At 34.5% G+C, this 25266-nt stretch overlaps 1 protein-coding gene across 1 annotated transcript in view; it reads left to right on the plus strand.

Annotated features, from left to right (window-relative positions):
- The window catches only part of SBSPON (somatomedin B and thrombospondin type 1 domain containing), a 46764-nt gene extending 22009 nt beyond the window's left edge, over positions 1-24755 (plus strand). The window contains exons 3-5 of the mRNA XM_003759704.4: positions 1653-1743; positions 3875-4051; positions 24186-24755. Coding sequence (XP_003759752.3) covers positions 1653-1743; positions 3875-4051; positions 24186-24303 — 386 coding nt within the window. The 3' untranslated portion in view covers positions 24304-24755. The remainder of the gene's footprint in view (positions 1-1652; positions 1744-3874; positions 4052-24185) is intronic.
- The last annotated feature ends 511 nt before the right edge of the window (positions 24756-25266 follow it).

Genomic DNA, 25266 nt, shown 5'->3' on the forward strand with positions numbered 1-25266 from the left:
CTTTAGACAACTAGATCTTTAGCATATATGTATGGGTATGTACACAGATATAGCCATGAATATATATATATATATATATATGTATATGTCTAATATATGTACATGATATATATACATATATATATGTATAAACAAGGAGTGGAAATGATAGAGGGGACAGTCTGCTGGAGAAGAAGTGAAGAAATGAGATCATCTATAGGAAGGAATTTAGGTGATGGGAAGATAGAAAAGAAAGGAAGGAAAATTTAAAAAGGATGTAGAAGAAAAGCTCTTAACTTAGGTATCACTGCTGACTCTTCATTCTCTTATCCCTTATATCCAATCATGTACCAAATCTTTCTGATTCTTTATTTCTAACATCTTTTCTTTATGCCTCTTTTTTCTGGCAATGTAACAAACTTGGATCAGGCCCTCATTACAAATGCCTGGATTATTACAACACACTACTACAAGGTTGGTCATGTTGCCCCAAGTCTTTCCCTATTTCATTTCATCCTTCAATCAGCCATCAAACTGATCTTCTGAAAGCAGGCTTGACCATGTTATCCCTTTCCCCACTCCTCCTTCCCAACTCATTCAATAAATTTCAGTGGCTCCTTATTTTCCCCAGGGTCAAATATAGAACCCTTTTTATGTTTTAAAGTCATTTATAGCATGGCTTCCCTCTGACTTTTTAGTCTTTTTATACATTATTCTTCTTAACATACTTTATAATCCAATGATGCTGATTTCCTTTTTTCTTAGTACAGGACACTACCTCTCTTGACTCCATACATTTTCACTGGTTGTCCCTTCTTCTTGGAGTTCTTAGCCTCCTGTTTTCAAGATTTAGCTAATATTTTGTCTTCTGCAAGAAGCCTTTCTTGATCTCCCTTAAGTCTAATGCCTTTGCCTTGAGATTATCTCCATCTTAGTCTGTGTATATCTTTTTTGTACATAATTATTTGCATGCCATCTCTTATTAAAGTGTGAATTCTTTGAAGGCATGAACTGTTTTTGCATTTATTTCTATACCCACAGCTTAGCATGGTTTCTGGTATATAATAAGTGCTTAATAAGTATTCATTAACTTGACCTATCTCCTTTTAAACATATCCCTTTTGTACTTGACATTGTGTTTCTCCTCTTTTCTTTTTCCCTTTATAGTATATTTTATTTTTGAGTGGAAGTGCAGAAACTGCTTATAAATCCAAAACTAATGCTAGTCATCATGGAAAATACCTGGGCTGGTTTGCCCCTATTTATTTAGACATCTCAATTTCTTTCTCCTCACAGTTATTGCATTCAGGGGTTGGACATAATGCTTTTAGACTTAGTTCAAACACAGTCTGCATTAACTCTACTGTAGCTTAGAACTCCTGAACTCAAGTAATCCACTAAACTTAGACTTCCCAGTAATATGGACTAACATGGGTCATCCCACTTTGAAGTCATGGAAGGATGTCCTTCCTTCCCATAAAGTATGTGTGCAAACTTCTCTTAAATATAATTAAGGGGATATTTCCTCTTATCCTCTCATAATCAAGCTTGATGGTTATGGGAAACTTAGAACTTTTTGAGATATGTGTCACAAAGCCAAAGAGCTGGGAATGCTACTGAAAGTACTTTTTTTTTTTAGATTGTATGTTTTAATATGATACTCTCCTTTGCAGTTCCTGCTTTTATCACTACCTCTGCATATAACAAGGAAAGGAAAAGACAAGTGGTATCTCCACAGTGGTCTGCAGACACAGAGGATGCTGGGTAATTATGCTTTTGATTTAAAATTTGAAGGTTGAGTATTGGATCAGTAATAAAAGAGACAAGCCTGTGCATATAATCACAATCTAAGTTGGGTAATTGAATTTGCTTTTTATCTACTTGTATTGTGCTTTCATTCTTTCTGAATTTAGTATCTCCACCACCACCATCATAGAGTAGGGAATATATGTTTTCTTCCTAGTTTTATGAATACCATAAAAATTAAATTAGGTTTGAATTCTGAGTTGTTTGGGGCAAGGTTTTCTATAAAAATGAAATTGCAGGATCATATAGTTAGAACTGTATGACCTTAGATCATCTAATCCAATCTCTTCACTTTATGGAAGAAGAAAATGAGACCTAGAGTGGTTACTTGCTCAAGGTGGTGCAGATAGTAATGATTATATCACTTTCAGAATTAGTGCACTGTGATGTAATAGAAAAAAAGCTGGAATTGATATTGGGAATTCTCAATTCCTTACTTATTAGCTTTATTACAATGGGCAAATTATTTAAATTCTTATATCCTTAGGTTGTTCATCTATAAAATAGGGAAAATGATATTTATTTTCTCTATCCACCTAACAAGATGACTTAATACGAACTTACAACATTATTGATATGTAGGTTCTACAGACCAAAGCTTCTTAAATTGTGGGTCACATAACTGAATGTGAGGGTGATGAAAAATTTAGCAACAGTAAAAGCTATCAAATATTCTATTTATATCTCTTTATATAAATATTATATATCATATAATATATTTATTATATATGATATAAAATATTTATATTTATAAAAAATAAACAAATAATCCATCTTAGTATGCAAATTTGCTCTCATTTTCAATAAATAGAAAAATTATGTTTTACTAAAGAATTGTATTAAAATAAATTTCTTTATGATTCGTTATAAGTAAATATTTAATTTGTCTAGGAAGTCCTGCTATACTGCTCTTATTATAGTGTCAAAGAACTAGAAATTGCTATAGATAACAGCATAATTTCTGCTAGGTGCAAATAGTACTTGTAAATACTTCAGATTTATATAATGTTACCCGTAGACAAAAGAAACTAAAATTTCTTCTTAAACATGATTTAAGAACTGTGTACAGGAAATAAGATATTAGATTTTCTGCTTTGTAGGAGTAAATGAATCATGGATTAGGAAAAGATGATAAGGATCAGTCAGCAAATAAGCCACCAATCTAAAAATGGAGAGATCACCAAAAAACTGCTTATTTTACTACATTTTCCAAATATGAAATGTTATGACAGTTCTAAAAGTTATGTGTGTAAAGTTGGATGAGTAGTCCTGAAAAAGGCTTGGCAAGTCCTTTCACCAGAACTCCCTAAACACCCTATTCACCACTCATTCATCTTTGATGTCCATCTTCACCCAACTCTCACCTGGGTCTTCAAGAAGTTGTAACATGCATAGCAGCCACACCCCAGTAAAAGTGTCATGGAAGATGGGTTAAAGTAGGTTGAGACCTCAGATCTGTTGGTGAGTAAGAGGGACTTCCTTCATTGAAATGTGTGAATGAAGGGCTCTAAAGCAGATGCTGTGGAGCACTTAGATTTTGGTGATACATTGAAGATACCCAAGGTAATCTACTGCATCCTGGACCATTGCCAGTAGTCTTGATTTTTGAACTGTCACTGGGCTTTGATGACTTTGGAAGAGAGTGAGCCTGATGACTTTGTGCAACTCCGTTTCACTTAAAGCTAATTCACAGGCAAGTCAAGATATCACTCCATGATGTCACTGGACGAACAGCAGTTTTATTACTTAATAAAGCACTTTCTTCATAACAACCCTGTAGAACAGATAATCTTAGGAGTTAGAGGTGGTCTTGCCCTTTTTTTTTTGATAAAGAAACTGAGAATGAGAAAATGTAAGTGCCCAAAGTGTTGGGGCTTGGTTTCTGGTTGTTTTTGAGGCTGACAAGAAATTTTTATTAATAGGATGCTTCCAAGGAGTAGAACAGGTAGAAAATTGGGTCCAATGCTTCTGATGCCAAGTTAGGCATGCTTTCTGTTATGCCACAATTACTTTGGGAAATCATATCCTTAAAGTTCCCTATGGGTCTACTACAGCTTATGCAATTGTTTTTAACTGTTTTCTCTTGTAGATATTGTATGGAGTTCAAGACAGAGTCCTTGACTCATTATTGTGCTATGGAAAATCGTCCTCTGACCCGCTGGATGCAGTACCTTCGAGAGGGTTATACTGTGTGTGTAGATTGCCAACCTCCAGCCATGAATACTGTGAATCTACGTTGTTCTGGAGATGGTCTAGATTCTGATGGGTAAGAGAAGTAGATTAGTTTGTACAAGAAAGTATTCTGTTACAGAGTAGAATAATCTTTTGCCCCATCTACCACCTTATTTATGATAAAAAAAATTTTTGAGATGGAGAGTTCTATTTTCTTTCTCAGTGAGAAAGATATAACATGCCTTTATATAGACACAGAGTAACAATACTCTGTGACAATATATATCAAGTCCTGAACACTATATATTCTATAAAGGCAGAGCTCCTACTTCCTCTATTTTTTAAAATTTTATTTTATTTTCAATGAGTAAAAATCCATTTTCTTTTCCTCACACTATCTCATCCTATTGAAAAAGAAAGAAAAGCAAAAAAGTAAGTAAAAATATGCACAATGAAGCAAAACAAATTTCTACATTGGCCATGTACAAATACATACATATATATATATATATATATATATATATCAAAAAGAATCTTGAATTCATCACTTGTAAGGAAATGGGTTGCATGTTTTATGATGAGTCCTCTGGAATTGTGGTTAATCATTTCAATGATTAGAGTTTTTATGTCTTTCAAAATTGTTTATTTTTACGGTGTTGCTTTATGTATCTTTATAGGTATCTGTCTATGTTTGTACAGATAGAGATATAGTTCTAGTTTTGCTCAATTCACTATCAGTTCACCAAGTCTTTTCAGGTTTCTTTGAAACTGTCTCCTTTTATCACTTCTTAGAGCACAGTAGTATTCTATCACATTCATATAACCATAATTTGTTCAACCATTCCCTCATTGATGAGAGCCTCCTTAGCTCTTTAGTTTCTAATTCTTAGCCAGTAAGAAAAGTGCTATTTTAAATGCTTTTGCTTACATAGATCCTTTTTCTCTTTCTTTGATCCATTTTCGGTACATATATAGTAGTGATATCTCTAGGTCAAAGGATATGCACAAATGTTTTCAAGAGTGGCTGGGAGCAGCTATATGACATAGTGGATAGCATGTCAGTCCCGAAATCAGGAGAGTCCGAGTTTAAATCTGGTCTCAGATACTTAACACTTACTAGCTCTGTAATCTTGGAGAAGTCACTTAATCCCAATTGCCTCACAAAAAAAAGAATGGCTGGGACTAGCTCTCAGCTCCTGCCAATTCATTATTGTACCAGTTTCCCCATAATCTCTCAAGAATTTGTCATTTTTCTTAGTTGTCAGTTTTGCAAATCTGATAGATATGAAGTAGAACTCCATAACAATTCTAATATGGAATTCTTTTAATTATAATGTCTTGCAGCATTATTTATATGGCTATAGTTTAAGTTTCTTCACTTGAGTTCCATCTGTTCATAATCTTTGATGATTTATCAGTTGGTTAATGACTTCTGTTCTTATAAATTTGAACCAATTCTCTCCATAGCTTAAAAATGAAATATTTATCAGAGAAGTTTGCTTTCCCCCCTTTTCTCATCTAATTTTAGTTGCTTTGGTTTTGTGAAAACAGCCTTTTAAATTTTTGCAATCAAAATAGTTTATTTTCCATTCTTTTATACACTTTTCCCTTTTTTGATCATAAACTCTTTCCTCATCATCATATCTGAAAAATTATTGCTACCTTGCTCCTCTAATTTGTTTATGATGTCACCTTTTATGTCTACATCATATACCCATTTGTAGCTTCATCTTCATATGTAGATGAAATATTGTTCTATATCTAGTTTATACAAAACTGTTTTGTAGTTTTTGTAGGAGGTTTTGTTGAGTATTGAGTTCTTGCCTCAATATTTGGGATCTTTGGGTTTATCAAATACAAGATTACTGGGTTCATTTATTTCTGTATATCATATACCTAATGTATTTCATTAATTGACCTTTCCATTTTCTAACCAGTACTAAATCAAGTCATCTAGGTGGTGCATTGGATAGAGTGTCAGGCTTGGAGTCAAGAAGAGTGATTTTTTTCTGAGTTCAAATCTGGCCTCAGGCAATTACTAGCTATGTGAATTTGGACAACTTACATAACCTTATTTACTTAAGTTTCTCAACTGTAAGATGGGTTGAATAAATATCTTTGACAAGAAAACCTCAAATAGGATTATGGAGAGTCCAACATGACTACATAACAATAAAATATTTTTAATCATTAATTACTACTTTGTAACATAGTTTGAGATCTGTACTATTAGATCCTATTCCTTTTCACTTGATTCATGATTTTTCTTAAGATTCTTGAACTTTTCTTTCTCCAGATGAATTTCATTATTTTTTTCTACCTCTGTGAAGTAAACTTTTGGTAGTTTGGTATGGCCCCAAATAAGTAAATAAATTTAAGTAGAGCTGTCATTTATTATATTATGTTGGTCTATCCACAAGTAATTAATATTTCTCCAATTATTTATGTCTGTATTTGTATTTAAAATGTTTTGAAGTTGTATTCAAATAGTTCTTGTATATATCTCAGGTTGGCTTCCAAATATTTTGTATAATCTATAGTTATTTTAAACAGAATTCATCTTTTTTATGCCTGCTGATTTTATTGGTAATTACAGAAATGTCAATTATTTATATGGGTGTATTTATGTTCTAAAACATTGCTTTATTTAGTTATTTAATAGACTTATCATCTGCAAAAAGTGATAGTTTTTTCTCTCTTTACCTATGCTTATTCTTTTGTTCTTATTGCTAAGCTAGCATTTCTAGCACAATGATAAATAGGAATAATGATAATTGATATCTTTGCTTTTACTGCTGACTTTATTAGAAAGACTTTTAATATTTTCATTGTATATAATGCTGGCTCACAATTTTAGATAGATAGTATTTGTTATGGTGTTTTTTAATTTAAATTTTATTTTTTATAATAAAATTTTATTTTTATAATATTTTATTTTTCAAAATACATGCAAAGATAATTTTCAGCATTCACCCTTGCAAGACCTTGTGGTCCAAAGTTTTCTCCCTTCCTTTCCACCTCCCTCTCCCCTAGACATCAAGTAATATAAAATAGATTAAACACATTTCTATACTGCACAAGAAAAATAAGATCAAAAGGCAAAAAAAGGAGAAAGAAAAAACCAAACAAGCAAACAGCAACAACAAAAAGGTGAAGATATTATATTGTGATCCACATTCAGTTCCCATAGTCTTCTCCACGGATGCAGATGGCTTGCTCCATCAGAAGGCCACTGGAATTGGCCAAATCACCTCATTGTTGAAAAGACCCAAGTTCATCACTGTTGATCATCACATAACTTTGTTGTTGCTATGTAGTACTTGTTATGTTAAGGAAAATTGTTTACTTCTTTACTTTTTATTTTTTCAAAATAGGAATGGGTATTACATATTTTCAAGTTTTTTCTGCCTTGATTGAGATAATCATATGATTCTTGTGGTTTGAAAAAATAGGAAAAGAAGGGACATACTACCTATTTTTTTCTATGCTATAAACATCATTTAAATACATAACTCAGAGAGATTAAAAATAAAAAAGAAAATTATAAAACAATGTTCCTAATGAATATTGATGGAAAAATTTTAAATAAGATATTAGCAAGGATATCATAACAATGTGTCCCAAAGATTACACACACACACACACACACACACACACACACATAGAGAAGAGACAAAGAGAGAAGGAGAAGAGAGAGAGAGAGAGAGAGAGAGAGAGAGAGAGAGAGAGAGAGAGAGAAAGAGAGAGAGAGAGAGAGAAAGAGAAAGAGAGAGAGAGAGAGAGAGAGAATTGTAAACATAGTTTGTAGGAGTAGCTAAGTGGTACAGTGTGCTGGAATCTGGAAGATTCATCTTCTTGAATTCAAATCTGGCCTTAGAGACTTACTCACTGTAACCTTGGGCAAGTCACTTAACCATGTTTGCTCAGTTTTCTTATTTGTAAAATTAAGTGAAGAATGAAATGGCAAACTACTCCAACATCTTTTCTAAGAAAACTCCAAACGGAGTTCCAAAGGATGAAACATGACTGAAAAACTGAACAATAGTATCAACATAGTAGACTGTATCAATAACAAGAACCACAAAATCATATAATTATGCCAAGATATAACCAAGCAAATGGCTTACTTAATACAGAAATAAATTGTTCTTTAAATGTTTGATAGAATTTACTTGTAATTTAATCTGATCCTGGTATTGTTTTTTCACCCACTGGAAGATGATTTATGATTTGTTTAATGTCTTTTCCTCTGAGATTGGTTTATTTAAGTCCTTTATCCTTTATTGTTGAATATGGGCTTTTTTATATTTTTGTAAATTCTCATATATTTCATTTAGATTGTCATATTTATTGGTATATAATTGGGTAAATAATTTTTAATAATCTTTTCTTTGTGAATTTTTAAAAAATTTTGATATTGATAATTTAATTTTCTTCTTTCTTTTTAAAACTAATTTGCTAAAAATGCATATCTATTTTTTTAAGCTCCAAGTTTTAGTTATTAATTAAATGTGCTTAAATTTTTTTGCCTTTGATTTTGTCAATTTCTTCTTTGATTTCCTGGATAATTATTTTGTGTTTAACTGCCAACTAATTAAAAACTCCAGTTAAACACCAAAATAGCAACCCAGACTTTCTCTACCACATGCCAGGGGCCTTGGTCTCTCCTCTCCTTTCCTATTCTCCAGCTTCACTTTATATATCATTATTCTGCATTAGAATGTAAGTTTATTTGCATTTGTTCCCCATATGCTTTCTATCGACAAGTCTTCTTGTTTTTATCTTCACAATATCTTATCCTCTCTCCATCATTTACACAACTCCTGCTCTAGTGTAAGCCTTCATTACTTCATGCTTGAATAGTTGAAGAGACTTTCTGCTCTTTCTTACTACTCTAGTACATATTGAACTTGGTGAGCAAAGTGATTTTTGTAAAGTCCAGTTCTGAACATGTCAACCTCCCTCCCCACCCAATAAATTCCAGTTGTTCTCTATTACTTTTAGGATCAAATATAAATCCTCTCACTGCCTTTCTTCTTCCTTCTTTTACCATTTTCTTAAATGTTACTCTTCTCCATCCAGTTACAATGGTCTTTTTTCTCTTCTTCACACATGACTGTATTTTCTGATTCTGGGCCATTTCACTGATTCCCATGATTAGATATTCTCCCTCTTTGCCTGTACCTCCTACCTTCTTTTAAGACTCAAACCAAATCTTGTTTTCTGCCAGTCCTTTCCCTCTTGCTTAGTGCCTTGCACTAAGATTATTTTCCATGTATGCTGTGTGTATATAAACACATTTATGTTGTATGTTGTCTCTTGAGCTCCCTAAGGGTAGGGGTTATATTTTTGTCTTTCTTTGTGTCCTTTGTATTTAGCATAGTACCAGGCACATTTTTTAAAGTGATGTCTGATCTGACTTATTTGGGTTTTCTTGGCAAAGATGATGAGAAAATTGAGGCAGTCAGGGTTAAGTAACTTGACCAGTATCTGGGCCAGGTTTGAACTTAGGAAGATGAGTCTTTTTGACTTCACATTTGGCACTCAATTCACCATCATCTGGTTATCTGGCACACAGTCAGTACTTAATAAATGCTTACTGATTGACTTAGATAGTTTTAGAATGAGTAGAAGTCTGTAGGAAAAAGGTCAGATATGACAGCTGTTAAGTTGATGAGATCAAGAAGACTGGGAAGGGGGAGTGAGAGGAAGAATCCAGCGTGATTCCTAGAAGAATGGCAATGTGATGACAGAATTATATGTTATGAGGAAGGATGGTTTTTAGGGGAATAATAATGAGTTTTGTTTTGGGCATGTGAGTTTGAGATGTATATGTGATTTTCCAATAGAAATGTCCAGCTTATAGCTGGAGCTGTGGAAATCAAATTCAGAAGAAAAAATGGGAAGTGGATAGATTCTTCTCTGGTCTCCCTAACTTTTCACTGACCATCTCCCAAGCTTAGAACACTTTCCCTCCTTTATTATGAATCTAGCACTTCCTTCAAGACTCAATTACAAAGCTGGAGGCTTTTCCTGGTCACTCCTATGCTTAAATCTTTTCCTTCTAACTTTCCTTTTGATTACTTTTCTTTTTGTCTGAGGGTATCATAGAAAAACATAAGTATATTACATTATAATGGAGACAAATATGTATCTCTCTCTCTATATATGTGTATGTATATACACATATGTATGTACATATATGTGTATATATGTATGTATATGTATATGCATGTATGTATGTCTATATACAGATATAGAGAGACAGAGGCAGACAGACACAAAAACATGTGGAGATAGAGACACAGAAACTCACAGAGAGAGAGAGAGAGAGAGAGAGAGAGAGAGAGAAAGAGAGAGAGAGAGAGAAATAGACACAAAGAGACAGAAAGACAGAGAAAGAGAAAGAGAGACAGACAGAGAGAGAGAGAGAGACAAAAGAGAGTGCACTATCTTATAATGGAGTGATTCACTTATTCCTGCAAAATATAAGAAATTTTTCTGCTAGGAGGCAACAAGTAGGTTTGACTAGTTTGGGAAGAATAGAGAGCTTAAAAATAGCCATTGTAGAGACCTTACCCTGAGTCTCTAAAACTGGAAGTGATATGGTTGATGCAGACACTAGATGATGGTAGGCAGCAAATATTAAGGTTTGGTCATGTGAAGAATTCACATTAGGACATTAGTTTAAAAAATCTGAACCTGCCTAACATTTTATAGTTATGGCAATTTAATCCAGTACTTTCTATTCTTAACCAGTGCTATATCTGATAAATTTTTCAAAATCTCAGAGACCTGAATCAATACTTGGCCTCAGATGACAGTCTCAGGTAGAACTGGTTTTTTAAAAAATGGATTAAAAAGCATTTTTAAAGCATGGTGTGAACCTCTCCCAACTTCTTTTTAGTCAATTATTATTTCTACATTGTTGTTTTATTCAATAACTTGAATTAAATTTTAGTAGGCATTTGAGCCTAGAGGCCTCAATATAAGTTTACCATATAAATTAAAAATATTAAAGCAACTCACAAAATGGACAAATATACATAGGGAATCTGTTTCAAAAAGATATTATATTTAGATTTAATATATATATATTTTAGAATATCTCATTTGCATTTGTGGTTCAAATGAATTTTAAATAAATTTTAATTTGACTCTTATTCATAAAATATCTTAGCTTCTGGCTGAGGAACTGAGGAGCTAGCGACTTTTAAAAATTTTATATTTTTAATAATCTGGTCTTTTCATTACTCACACTTTTATTATGAAATTATAGTGTTATAAGGGAACCTGACAGATCATTTAGCTCAGAACCTATGTAATTTAATACCATGAGAAATAACAAACCTCTTTCCCTTTATAGATCATTTCATAACATTCTAATTAAGGGAATAATTGAAAATTTGCATTACACATTGAGAAGTATTTGCTAGGTAGGCAATTTGGTAGAGCGATAGATTGTTGGTCCTGGAATCAGAGGACTTGAGTTCAAATCCAGTCTCAGACACTTACTAGCTGTGTGACCCTGAGCAAGTCACTTAATTCTGTTTGCCTCAGTTCTTAAAATGAGCTGAAGAAGAAAATGTCAAGCCATTCCAGTATCTCTGCAAAGAAAATATTAAAAGGTGTCATGAAGAGTCAGGCATGAGTAAAAAACAACTAAAACAATAGTTGATAATACTTGAACAATTGCACAGGATGAATTTTTTTTGTGGGAATGAAAAGGGAAGGGAAGGCAGAGGTCCTGATCTTTCGTTTCTTTATCATAAAGAATTCAAAGTGTGGAAATTCTCACCACCAATGTAGATCAATAATTCATCTGCAGTGTATATTCTTAGATGATGTGGTAGGGGCCATGAGAAGTTAAATGGTTTGCCCAGAGTCACAGAGTTAGTATGTTGGAAATAAGACCAGAACTCTAACCAGTAGTCTATCTCTTAAACTATAATGCCTCTCACTGTTGTGAAGAACCTTTGTTTCCCAAAGGCAATTCAATACATTTTCTTCTTTTCTCTGCAATTCTAGTACAAGCTCATTGTTTATTTACAGTGTTTTAACAAAATGTATCTTCTTATAAACAACTATGTTTTGACCCTCCAATGGCTTATCATAGTGTGAGCAGTAGGCATTCTTCATCCATTTTTTCCTTTGTGAATGTGTGAGTGAATGAACTTTTGAATGATCATGGATCTCATTTGGGAAGCTCTGGAGGATTACCAGGGCTCAGTGAAATCATCTCAATGCCATTTGTAACCAGAGGTATCTGGAGGGCCTTGTCATCCACAGACAATTCTTCATTTTTGGACTATGCACGGGGCATCCACCATGTTAGTGTCTAGAACTTTGGTCCAGCACTTGCCTCCCTTTTTTATGCCTTACTTAATATTGGTAATGGAGAAGGGATGAGTAATTGAGCCTTGTCAAGGAGAAAGTATGACGCAGGACAGTCATGACATTTCGATTAATGAAGTTTGTTTATTGATCTGAGAGCCAAGGTTTATATACTCTCTATGCTAGTGTTGCAATAACACCAGATGTCTCTAAGTTCCTTAGTGTACATTCCATTGTTACATTTTTGCTAGATATAATCACTAAACAGTAACTAGCAATAACAATCTGGTTACTGCAACATAATCATAAATCCTCTAGTTTGTGATGCCTTGTTCCTGTTCCAGGCATTCATCACCAAACTTATTTTGAATTTATATCAAACGTTTTCCTGATGCTTACTTGTTCACCCTGAAAATGGGAGACACTTTGTTAGGAGAGAGTCTTGAGGTGATACTTGGCTCTAGTGATAAAAAAAAAATAGCTCCTATCCTCAGAGCAAGGAGGAGGCAGATAATCTCTATCTATCTATCTATCTATCTATCTATCTATCTATCTATCTAGGGATCCTCAAACTTTTTAAATAGGGGGCCAGTTCACTGTTCCTCAGACTGTTGGAGGACTGGACTATAGCAAAAACAAAAACTTTGTTTTGTGGGCCTTTAAATAAAGAAACTTCATAGCCCTGGGTGAGGGGGATAATCGTCCTCAGCTGCCGCATCTGGCCCATGGGCCGTAGTTTGTGGACCCCTGATCTAAAATAACAATGAGAAGAACATTTACAGTAAGGGGGAATAATAACAATACATTATATACTTTTATATAACCTTTACATTTTGATATCTTCACAATAATCTGCTGAGGTAGGTGTTATTATTATACCTGCATTTTATAGATGAATAAATTGCAGCAGAGAAATGTTGTTACTGCTAGGATCACATAGCTAGTAAGTTCTATTCTTTACTACGCTACTTCATTGCATTATTCAAGATCAAGAAAGATCTGCATAGATGGCAGTGTTTGATCTGAAATTTGAAGGAGAAAAGGTGATTCAAAGAGGCACAGGTGAAGAGGGAGTGTATTTCAGACATGGGAGATAGCCAGGGCAAAGATATGGAATTTGGACATAAAATATCATATGTGAGGAACAGAAAGTGAATTTAATTGGAGTACAGGATAAAAGTGGGAGACAAATTGGAAAAGTAAGTTGGGGCCAGATTATGAAGGCCTTTAAAAACCAGAGGAGTTTATACTGAATCTTAAAGGCAGTCAGAAGATAGAAGGATATATAGGATATATATATATATATATATATATATATATATAAAATAGTAAACTAATACAGAGTGAAGGGAGCAAAACCAATTGAACAATTTGTGAAGTTAATATTAAAAGTATCAAGTATATCAAATGACATTTTTATTATTTTATGTATTTAAATTGAATGCATTATAATTTCATTTTACTTTGAAATAAAAATGTTCATCTTATCTCTCTTTTTTGCTTATGAATATTAAAAAATGCAATATGGCAACTGATGTGATTTGATACTTCTAGGTATTCTTAAATTCTGGTCTTTCTATAGTTAAAAAAAAGTAAATTAAAATCATATTTGAAAATGTTAGGAATTGTAATCATAATGATTAACCCACAATTTCAGAGGACTCATGATAAAACAGACTGTTTACTTCCTAATAGAGAAGTAATAAACTCAGTGTAGATTGAACTACATAGATGCATATTTATTGTTGTTACTTTTGTTCTTCAGAACAGACCAAAGAAGGAAATTCTTTTGCTTCACTCTACATGTTTATAATTGGGATTTTGTTTTTAATGGGAGAGAGGAGTAAGTGGAAGAGAAGATGGCTCTTTATTTGAAAAAAAAAATTAAGTAAAGTGAAGATAATACAGAATCATTTTCGTTAGCAAAGTAAGTGACAAGACTAGACCTCTTCTTTAGAAAATCACTTTGGGAATTGTATGAAGGACTGATTGAAATGGGAAGAAACTTGAGGCTGGGAGACTAATAAGGAGGTTATTGTAGTTGTCTGGGCAAGAAATGCTAAGAGCCTGAATGAACGTGATAGCCAGGTGATGTGGAGGGAAGAAAGATGATGATAGGAATGATAAGACCTGGCAACTAATGAGAGATGAGAAATAAGAAAGAATGAGTAGTTGAGCATAATATCAAGGATGCATGGTTACTGATGTTCCGTTGGTCACTTTTTTTCAAGGTAATATGATTTGCTTTGATATCCTCTCCCACTTTGTTAGAAAATTTGATCAGTCAGTCAGGAATTTCTTAAGTGTCTCCTATCTGATAAGAATTATCCACTAAGTAGGGATAAAAAGAGAAAAGCAAAATGACCTCTGCCTTCAAAGAGTTTCCATTCTCATTTACGTTAACATGTACATATTCTGGCATATACAAATTCATATATAAGATATCTTTACGAGCAAATACAAAAAGTAATCTTGTATGGCAGGACACTTACAGAGGAGGTTGGAGGAGCATGGGATGCCTAAAAAAAGGCCTCATGGAAGAGATGAAGTTCGAGCCTACTAGTCTTGAAGGGAACTGGACATTCCAGGAAGTAAAGAAACCATTCCAACATGAATGACAGCCAATGTGAAAGCAAGGAGACAGGAGATAAAATGCTATGAGTAAGCAACACTAAATGGATTAGTAAGGCTGGACTGTAGAATATATTCCCTAGAAAGGAAGTCATGAGTGAGACACCTCAATGGAACCAGGTTATAAGAATTGTAAATGCCAAGCAGAAGAATTTATATTCAATGCTACAGATAATAAGAAGGCACTGGAGTGATGCAATGAAATTTAAACTGTAGGAAAGTCATTTCACTAGTTATTATGGAGAATGGATTAGTGTGGAAAGACTTTGGGCTAGGAGACTGTTACAGTTTTATAGATGAAAGATGTTGAAGACCAGAACAAATGGATGGCCAAATCATTTGAGAAAAGGTGAAGGATGGGGAAGATATCATAAAGAAAGAAATGACAAGATTTGGTAGTGGTTTGAAAATGGGTGGTTATGAGGAAGTGAAGAGTTTAGAATGACACAGAAAATAACAAAATTGCATTGTTAGCTTCACTTTTTCTTAGTCCTTATTCTTCTTGAAATCTGTTATTTTTCACACTATTGATCACTATCATCTCTTTGATATTTTCTTCTCTCTAGGTTTTCAGGACATCTGGCTTTCCTCCCCTGCTTTTTAGTGTCCTTTACTGGATCTTCATGCCTGCTAACCATGGATGTCCCACAGTTCTCTGTCCTGTGCTCTTCACTCTTTTCCTTCTATACTGTTTCACTTGGTGATTAGCTCCCATGGTTTCAATATCATCTCTATACTGATTACTTTCCAGTCCAGCCCAAATCTCTCTACTTACCTCCAATTTCAAATTTCCAGTTACCTTTTTTTAGATGTCTTTAACTGGATGTTCTCTTGATATCTTATATACAACATATCCAAAACTGAACTAATTATCTTTCTCCCCAAATCCTGCCTCCACTTCTAAACTTCTGGATTACTGTCAAAGGCACCTTCATCCCCCTAGTCCTCCAGGCTTGAAACCTTTCAATCCATCATACTTGTTGCAAGCAATCTATTGCAAAGGCCTGCCATTTTCATTTTCTCAACATCTCTCAAATCCATGCCCTTGTTTCCTTTAATACTGCCATCACTCTAGTTATAGCCCTCATCTTCTTACTAATGTAATGCTGGTTGATCTATTCAGTTAGAAGTGCTTTTTCCTTTTTTTAAAATTTTATTTTTTTACATCTTTATTTTTAAAAGCTTTTTATTTTCCAAGCAGATGCATATACTTTTCAACATTTGCCCTTCAAAACCTTGTGTTCCAAATTTTTTATCCCCCCCCCTTCCCCTCACCTCTTCCCCTAGACAGCAAGTAATTCAATATGTTAAACATGTTCAACTTTTCTATACATATTTCCATAATTATGGAACAAGAAAAATCAGATCAGAAAAGAAAAAAGAGAAAGAAAACAAAATGTTAGCAAACAACAGAAAAAAGTGAAAATACTATGTTGTGATCTATACACAGTACTCTCTCTGGGTACAAATGGCTCTCTCCATCTTAAGACCATGGGAACTGGCTTATAATAAGTGATTTTTCTTAACACACAAATCTGACTATGTTACCACCTCACTCAATAAACTCTATTGGCTCCATAAAAAGTCCAGAGCCAAATATTAAATCCTCTGATGTTCAAAGGCTCCCATAACTTAGCTTTCTGGTCTTTTTACATCTTATGCCCCACCATGTACTTTTTTGACCCAGTGACACTGGCATCTTTATATTTATGAATGCTATTTCTATTTCTTAATTTAGCACATCCAGGACTGTGATGCTATACTTTGATGTAGGGACTTCAGTATCTTAAGTGGGAAAAGAATTTGTTATAAAAACTTTTACCCGTCTTTTCTCTCTCTACACCTTTGCAAGCCCTTATATCTTTAAATGCCTTCATGATAACTTCTTTAACTGCATCTTTGGCCAAGCTTATTAAAAGTTTGTTTCTCTGTCCCATACTTTTTTCCTGTTTTATGAGGTGGTATTACTCAAAGCCTTTCACCATCAGTCCATGTAAACTTTTACATGGAAATATGTTTATTATATTTATGAAAAATATGTTTATATCCTAAGTCATTATTGCCCTTGGATGCCATGTCTCTTTCTCAATAATTTCAAACCTTCACTGGTTAAAGCAGTTTCCAAGTTGTTTTTTTCCCTTATTATGGCAATTAATGTATACTAGTAAAATGTGTCTGTATGAAATTGTTTTAATTGGTATTGGTGTCTATATATATTGCCACCTTTAAGCACCAATAAATTTTTTAAATAATTGAAGTTGGAGGTGTTTTTAATTTACATTTATATACTTTTGCTCATTTTCATTCTAGTTTTGCAATTATTTTGGTTTTTGTTCTAAAATCTGACTGCACTGTTAAGTCAGGAATAGTTTCCATTTCAGTAACAAGTAGTTTCTGTCTTTTAAAACATAATTGGATTCAATATTTGTAATAACATTCAGTGCTCACAATGTCCAACACTTCTTACTTCTTGAACTATTCATGAATTATACCTCCTTCCTGTAATTAGAGATGGGAGAAACTCTGGGATATGAAACAAAGTATATATTGCTAGATCAAGTCCAGTATCAACTGCTTTTAGTGAAATGCAATTTTTTTTTTTTTTGTTCTTCCAAATCTTTTGGATAAAATTAGCTGGATAGGCAAAGAAGGATATATAAAAATTAATGCGAAGAAAAGGTATTGATGAAATGAGGAAAAGAAAGTATGATATATAAACATATTAGCTTATCTTGATCTTTAGGCATTCAACATTTTCTAACTTTTAAAAAACTCTAATATACTCCCCAATTCCTATCTTTTCTGTGAGGTCATTGATTATAAAATTATTTGTTCATGTCATCTGTAGGGAATTTTAGCAAATTCTTTATAAAATTTCTCTTCCTTTCCCTAAATTTGACCAAGTCAAAGTGCAGGTATTATTTTCATATCCTTAATCCTAGATAGACTACTTCTTTTAATGAAGCTTATGGTAGTCAATTTGCATTATTGTCTCATATTTAATTTACAATCCACTAAAACTCCAGATTTTTTTTTTCATCCAAAACTGCTGTCTACCATATTTTCTTCATTGGCACTGTGTAAGGAGCACTGATATTAAAGTTAGGGAAACCCGAATCCAAGTCCTGCCTCAGGCAACTTATTAACTGAAATTCTTAAGCAAGATGCTTATCTTCTCTCAAGTTCCTCTTTTGTGAAATGAAGTAGTACTTACTTTACGAGGTTGTTGTGAGGATCAAATAGGATAATGCAGCACTTTACAAATCTTAAATAAATAACTACATATTGTTAATTATTATTATTAGCAATAGGGTCTGGACTTGTAAATTCATTGGTATAGAGAATTCCCAGTTGAAGAAACTCTATTAATGAAACTTTTTAAAGAGATGCCTGGAATACTGTGGTTAAGTGATTTGTTCAAGATCATACAGTTGGTACATGTCAGAGAAAAAGACTTGAACCCTGGTGTTGGCATTGAGCCCAACTCTATTGTGTTATGATGCTGATTATCATCATCATTTTATTCCTGACTACTTATAATTTATTTTAAAAACTCAAATTAGGACTTTTTTCAGCCCAAATATATGGATATGTGGGATGGGCTGTTGAAGTTTATTATTACATTTTTCCAGTGTACTTAAAGATATCATACATTAAACACTGCTTTCAGAACTGTCCAGCTTATCTCTATTTCCCTGTTTTCCTGTTTTTATTTAAAAATGTTTAAATGGTTTATCTTTTCTTTTTAGAGAGGGATTTCACAATTGCTATAATATTTTCCCTTCTGATCACCCTCATCCCTATTAAAACCAATCAACCAATCCAACAAACCAAAGTAACTGTGTAGATTAAAACAAATCCACAGGCTAGCTAGGTCCAAAATTTGTCTGTCTGTCTGTCTGTCTCTCTCTCTCTCTCTCTCTCTCTCTCTCTCTCGATACTTGAGTCTAATCTTTCTTTATATGTAAATTGGCTAAGCAAAATGCTTGATCAGGAGATTCATTGAAATGTACTTCTTTATTGCTTTAACCAGTTCTTAAATCTTTCAAAGTTGTTTTTCTTTACAGGGTTGTCTATGTAAAATTTCCTGCCAATTCTGTTTACTTCACTCTATATCAGTTCCTACTTCCCAGGATTTTCTTGAAATCATCTTTCTTCATTAAAGTGAAAATTCATTATATTCATATACTTTTTTCAGCCCTTCCCCAAATAATTAGGAACCTTCTTAGTTTCCACTTATTTTCCTTTTCATTTTGATTATCCCTTTAGAATAAAATTTATTTTGTTTGCAACTATTATCTTTCCCTCTTCAAAACCTCCTGCCCCACCATCTTCTCTTGTTTCCTCCTTTGGGTTTGATATATTTTTATATTTTGTGTTTCTGTGTTCAATCCAAATTTGTCTGATTCAGGTAAGAAAGAGTGAAGTCCCTCTGATGCCCACTTTTCCCAACTTCTTTCATGTCTTTTCTCAGGTCTGTACTGCTGAAGTAGCCATGAAATTTAACAGCCCCTTGGCTATCTGAAGAGCCTTTTTAAAGAATTGCATTGTTCACTGTCTGGCATGAGAAATGGCTAGAGAAGGTGCCCTAAAAGTTGTTTGCTTCATCCAATTTTGGCTGGCTTGCCATGGCAGGTGGGGACCCCATCTTGTGATCATAAACACACAAAAAATGTACAAAAACTTTTGCAAAGATAATTCCACTCATCACTGGTACATGGAATGTGTGTACATACACTTATGGACAATGCAAAAGTCAGTAGACCTTAATGACAAACAGTTCTTGTGAAAGATCTCAGCAGATAATGTATCCAAATAGTAGCTCTGAGTTAAACAAGGCTGGCAAATGAAGTCCAGTTACCCAAGTGGGAGCTGTACACATGTTTTTTGGTATGGTCACAGTGAAAGGGAGCATCATGAAGATGGTCTAGATTTTGTACTCAAAACTAATCTAGTCAACAAGCTTGTATGTCTACCAAGAGAAGTAATGACAGACTCATGAAAATGAGATTGACACTTGCAGGAAAGTGCCATGCCACCAAAATCAGTGCATATGCTTCTACCATGACAAACCTGAATGAAGTTAAAGAAAAAAATTTATGAAGCTCTAGAAACCCTCATGATTATCAATGTACCAAAAGAGGAAAAGCTTATAATTCTGGGTGGTTTTAATGCAAAAGTAGGCACAGACGATCAGGGAGTCCTTTAGAGGAATGGAGTCTGTTTTCTGTTTACTAAATGTAACAAAATGTCATGGATTCACTATCACAGCAAACATTGGCATTTAATAGTCTATGTCACTGTAAGGAGAAGAGATAGATAGGATGTGAGAGTGACAAAGGCAGTATGTGGTGCAGAGTGCTGGACTGATCAAGCTTAAATATTTGCATTCAACAAAAGTGGTAGTTCCAAGACACAAGAAGATTTAATGTCAACTTAGATTAGAGGGATTTTCCACAAGTTGTTAATTTGAAGCAAAGTTAAGTCAACACATAATTGGCAACAGTGAAAGGAAATGAGTGGGCAGCTTGCAGAGATTTGGTGTACAGCACCACATTTATTCATCTGGGCCAGAACAAACATCAAGATTAGTTTGTGAATGATGGGGAAATTCAGAAGCTGCTGAATGAAAAATGAGAATTCCACAGAATTTACCAGCAGAAGAATTCATCTATCTCTAATAAAGCTGCGTTTAACTCCATCAAAAGTAAAGTACACATGAAGCTTAGAGAAATGCAGGATTCACTAAGAAGGCAGCTGAAATTCACTTCTATGCTGGTAATAATAATCCAAAGTGCTTTTATGATGCCCTGAAAGCTAGTTATAACCCAAAGGCCTGTGGTGTACCTCAGCAGCTCAGTTCTGATGGAACTATACTGATTATATGATAAGGAAACAATATTGGTGAGATAGCTGAATACTTCCATGGTGTTCTTAACAGACTATCATCAGTCAATGCTGAAGTCCCTGACTGTATAGCTCAGGTTGAAGTCAATCCCTCTCTAGCCAAATTTCCATGTGAAGAAGACATTCTGAATGCTATTTGCCTCTTCTTGGTGCTGGTTTTATTCCAGGTGAGCTTTACAACATGAGGGTCTGCTGCTCACACAAAAGCTGACTAAAATTTCTTGGTTTATATGGCAAGAGGTCATCCCCCAGGAGTTCAAGGATGCCTCTATTGTCCATCAATACGAAGGTAAAGGAAATAGGTAGACCTGTGACAATTATAGGGTGTGTGTCTTTCTTAATCATTGTTGGCAGGATTCTTGCCAGAATCCTCCTTAATAGGTTCATTAAAGGATGAATCTGGAAGATGGTCATCTACCTAAGGGCCAGTGTGACTTCAGAAAGGGTCAAGGAATGATTGATACGGTGTGAGCTGCCCCTACAACTCCAGAAGAAATGCCAGGAACAGAACAAGGGTTCTATATACAACATTTATCGATCTGACCAAGGCCTTGGATACTGTCAGTCATGAGGCACTGGGGGGAAATTATGGCAAAATCTGGATGCTCAGATAAGTTCATCCGTATTCATGTCAGTTTCATGATGGCATGCTCACCAGGTTCTGTATAATGGGCAATATTCTTGGATTTCCCCTGTCACCAATGGAATGAAGTAGGGCTGTATGCTTGCTCCCACGCTTTTTGGCATGTTGTTCTCAGCAATGCTGTCAGATGCCTTCGGGAGGATGAAAGCGGTATCACTATCAACTACCACACTGATGGTAAATGATTAAACTTGGAAAGACTAAAAGCCAAGACTAAAGTGGAAGAAAAGTTGGTTTATGGATGTCTATGAAATCTGGACAGTATAAAGGTTCCCTGCCTGGAAACTAAATTGTTTCCCTTTGATTGGTTTGGGAAGACTCAGAAGATCACTTGGCAAGATAAGATACCAGACACTGAGGTCCTTATCAAGCTAAACTGCCAAGCATTCAAACTCTACTGCAGGGAACACAACTCCCTGGCCATATTATTCAGATGCCAAACACACTTGCCTAAGACTTTTCTAGAGAACTCATGCAAGGCAAGCATTTATATGGTGCTACAAGGATATTCTCAAGGCCTCTCTCTGAAGAACTTTGGAATCAATTGCACAACGAAGCAACACGTCATTGCAAAGGACCAAGCAACATGGCATACCTACATCAAACAGGTGCTCTACTCTGTGACCAAAGCAGAATTCTAGTAGCTCAGAAGAAATAGATGTGCAAATTTGGAGACATCTCCACTCCAAATATTCATGTGGACTCTTTGTGCCTGACCTGTGCTAGAACTTCTTCCAAGCTCATATTGGTCTACTCAGTCAAACACACTGTACCTTGCATAGTAATATAATTTTACTCTTCTTTGAGAATGAAGAATAACCAACCAACAATCTCCCTCTGAGTTCTGTAAGTTCCTGACAAGTTTAATTCTAAGAATAATAGACTGCTGTTTGACTCAGCCATTTGGGAAGCTCTGCTGGTTTAGAGGAACAAAACAGAAAGCTTCTTTTTGGTCTAGAAATATTATCCTGGTTATTGTTTTGTAAGCTTTAGACAGGCCTGAAAGCTGGAACGAAGACCCTGTTCTCCTCCTGAGTTCTGAGCTGTACCACTGCTGTTTGGCTCAGTTCACTTTGAATCTGTGACCAGGTACTTCATAGTGAGCAACAAAACTGCTACTTGGCACCTTTTCCTTTTTGAAGTGCTCTTCTTGCCCTGGTACACATCTTCATCTAGCACTGGGATATTTCCCCACCTACAGCTTCTGGAAAGATACCTTCCCCAGTATCTGCAGTTTCCATATAGAGATCTGGACTGGAAAAAATGACTCATGGATTTCTCCATCAGATTTTGGTCTGGTCTATTTTTGACATTCTTTTATATCCTTCATTTTTTTTGGGGGGGGGATTGTTCACCATGTTCTTGTTACTCTACCATCTTGGCTCCATCTCTTTGGCAGCGTTTTATTTCAATATTTCCTACTATATATAGTAAGTTACACTACTTTTGTGATTTTCTGGACTCAAATTCCTTTCCTTCTGCATGCTGTATTTTTTTGATGTGGATTTTGGCTGGCATTCCTGAGGCTTTTTTCTTTTGGGATTTTTCAAAGGAAGCAAAAGGTATAGTCTTTCTATTTTTCCACTTTGGTTTCTAGTTACAATAGAGTCGGATATTTTGTCATTTATAATTTCCTAAAATACAATTCCAGGCTCTCATTTTAAAAAAACGAGGAAATCCAGTGATTCTGAAATCTATCCATCTGACAATATTTCCCAGAGTTGTTTTTGTCAGATATATTTTCTATTTTTTCAGTCTTTAAATCTTGTTCTATTTCTTACTCTCATGGAGTCATTGGTTTTGTTGGCCAGTTCTAATTTTGAGAGAGTCCATTACTTGTATGCTAATTTCTTTTCTAAGCCCTTTCCTTCTTATTCTTTCTCCAAGATTTTATTTCATTATGTCAGGCTTCATTTCTTCTAGATATTCATATAGTTATTAGAGACTACAATTTCCCCCTCCACATGAATCCTTGCTTTCAGTTGTTAGCAAGTCACTATCCTTCTAGGTTGGATTTTTGGGTATCTTTAGGTATTTGGGCACTTATTATCATTTTTAGTGATCTGTAATTTTTTCCAGTTTATTCATGTCTCTAGCTTTAGTTACTGAACTGAGCTTGTGCTAGGACCAGGCTTTGCTCTCTGCTATGGTTGGTGGATAGGCCTGAACTTTTCCAGTGTCACTATTACCCCCAAGTTAGGTCCTTCTGGATCTTTGAAACTTGTGGTATTGGTTCTTCAGATTCCTTTGTGGTGGCTTAGAACTGAGTCCCAGGAAGCTTGGGGCCCAGTCTTGAGATGTCCAAGGCTGACTGTAGCTATGCATGGCCACAGTCACTGGTCTGATGCTTTCTTCCTCCTCAGCTTTGTACAATACCCCTATCCCTGGATGCAACAAAATCAACTTAAGCAAAAATTTCGCTTAGGCTACTACTAATGTTAATTTGTAATTCTTGTACTTAGAGGCCAGATTTGGAAGGAATGAAGGACTACTTACTGTAGTCAATGAATGTGCTAAGAAGTATGGAGAAATCAAGGCATGGAATAGATTTTTTTTTTCCCTTAGTGATACTACAAAGTATAAAATTTATCTGTGAATGTTTAAAAAGTCAGCTCTCAATCAACAAAAATAGTCAACTTTGTAAGCAATATGTATTCGTTAACATCAAATTTTATCTGGTTTAGTGACACATTTTTTAAAAATATTGTTTCAGGAATCAGACTCTTCATTGGCAAGCAATTGGTAATCCTCGATGTCAAGGAACATGGAAAAAAGTTCGGCGAGTGGACCACTGCTCCTGTCCAGCTGTGCACAGTTTCATTTTTATTTAAAGCATAAGCAATTTTTAAAAACATGTAAATACTTTTAATATCATAAAGAACATTTAATACATTTCACAAATCTTTAAAAATTATTTGCTATGTGCTAAACACTTGTCATGCTTTGATGAGAATAAAGAATAAAGAAGGGAATTGTGGCATAGAATCCATGTCTTAAAAGTAAGGGACTATCCCACATGACTACTATGAAGTTTGTCTATACTAGATACTTCTATAGACTCTCCTTGTAGGAAGTCTATGAGACACACATGATACATATTTGTATTGCATTGAAGTTATCATCCCACATCCAACAAAAGTATTTACATTTCATGTTAAGATTTTTTTTTCCATGTCAAACATCTCCTTTGAATTTCCTAAATCATCAGGAATGATGAAGACCTGAATAACTAGGTGTGGATGGCAGAGAAAGAATGAAATATTGATGGAATTGCTCTCTGAAACAAGCAGGAAAGCAGTGGATGGGATCAATTTAACCTTATGGCCCCCGTCTTGCTTTGTACAGTCAAGATATCCAAATTATATCAAACCCCTGTGGTTAAATTTCCCCTATAAAACTCTCCATGGTTTGTCATCTTTGCTTAATCTACAAAGTTATAGCTTGGAGTTATAGCTCACCACAGTACTCTGCCTACTGGTATCTTTCCTCTGATCCCCCTACCATGCTTCATGGTGTCTCTCCTCTGATCTCCCAGTATAAATCATGGTGTCTTTCTCCTTACAGTTAACTCTTTTAGGGTACTAAACTCGATGGATTTAGGGCATGCTCCAACTTCATGGAATATTCCCCTTCTCTTGGTTAATTGTGAGTTCTACTAGGGAACTTGTCTTTTCCATTAATTGTTAAAATCCCTTTTCTTGTTACCTATATGCTCTCCCAATTCTATTTCATATTTACTACTCCTGGTGTCTACTGTATCTCTTCATTTTGTCTGTACTTCTCTTAAATAAACC

The sequence above is a fragment of the Sarcophilus harrisii genome, chromosome 1 (genome assembly GCF_902635505.1).
Source record: "Sarcophilus harrisii chromosome 1, mSarHar1.11, whole genome shotgun sequence".
Taxonomy (NCBI): Eukaryota; Metazoa; Chordata; class Mammalia; order Dasyuromorphia; family Dasyuridae; genus Sarcophilus; species Sarcophilus harrisii.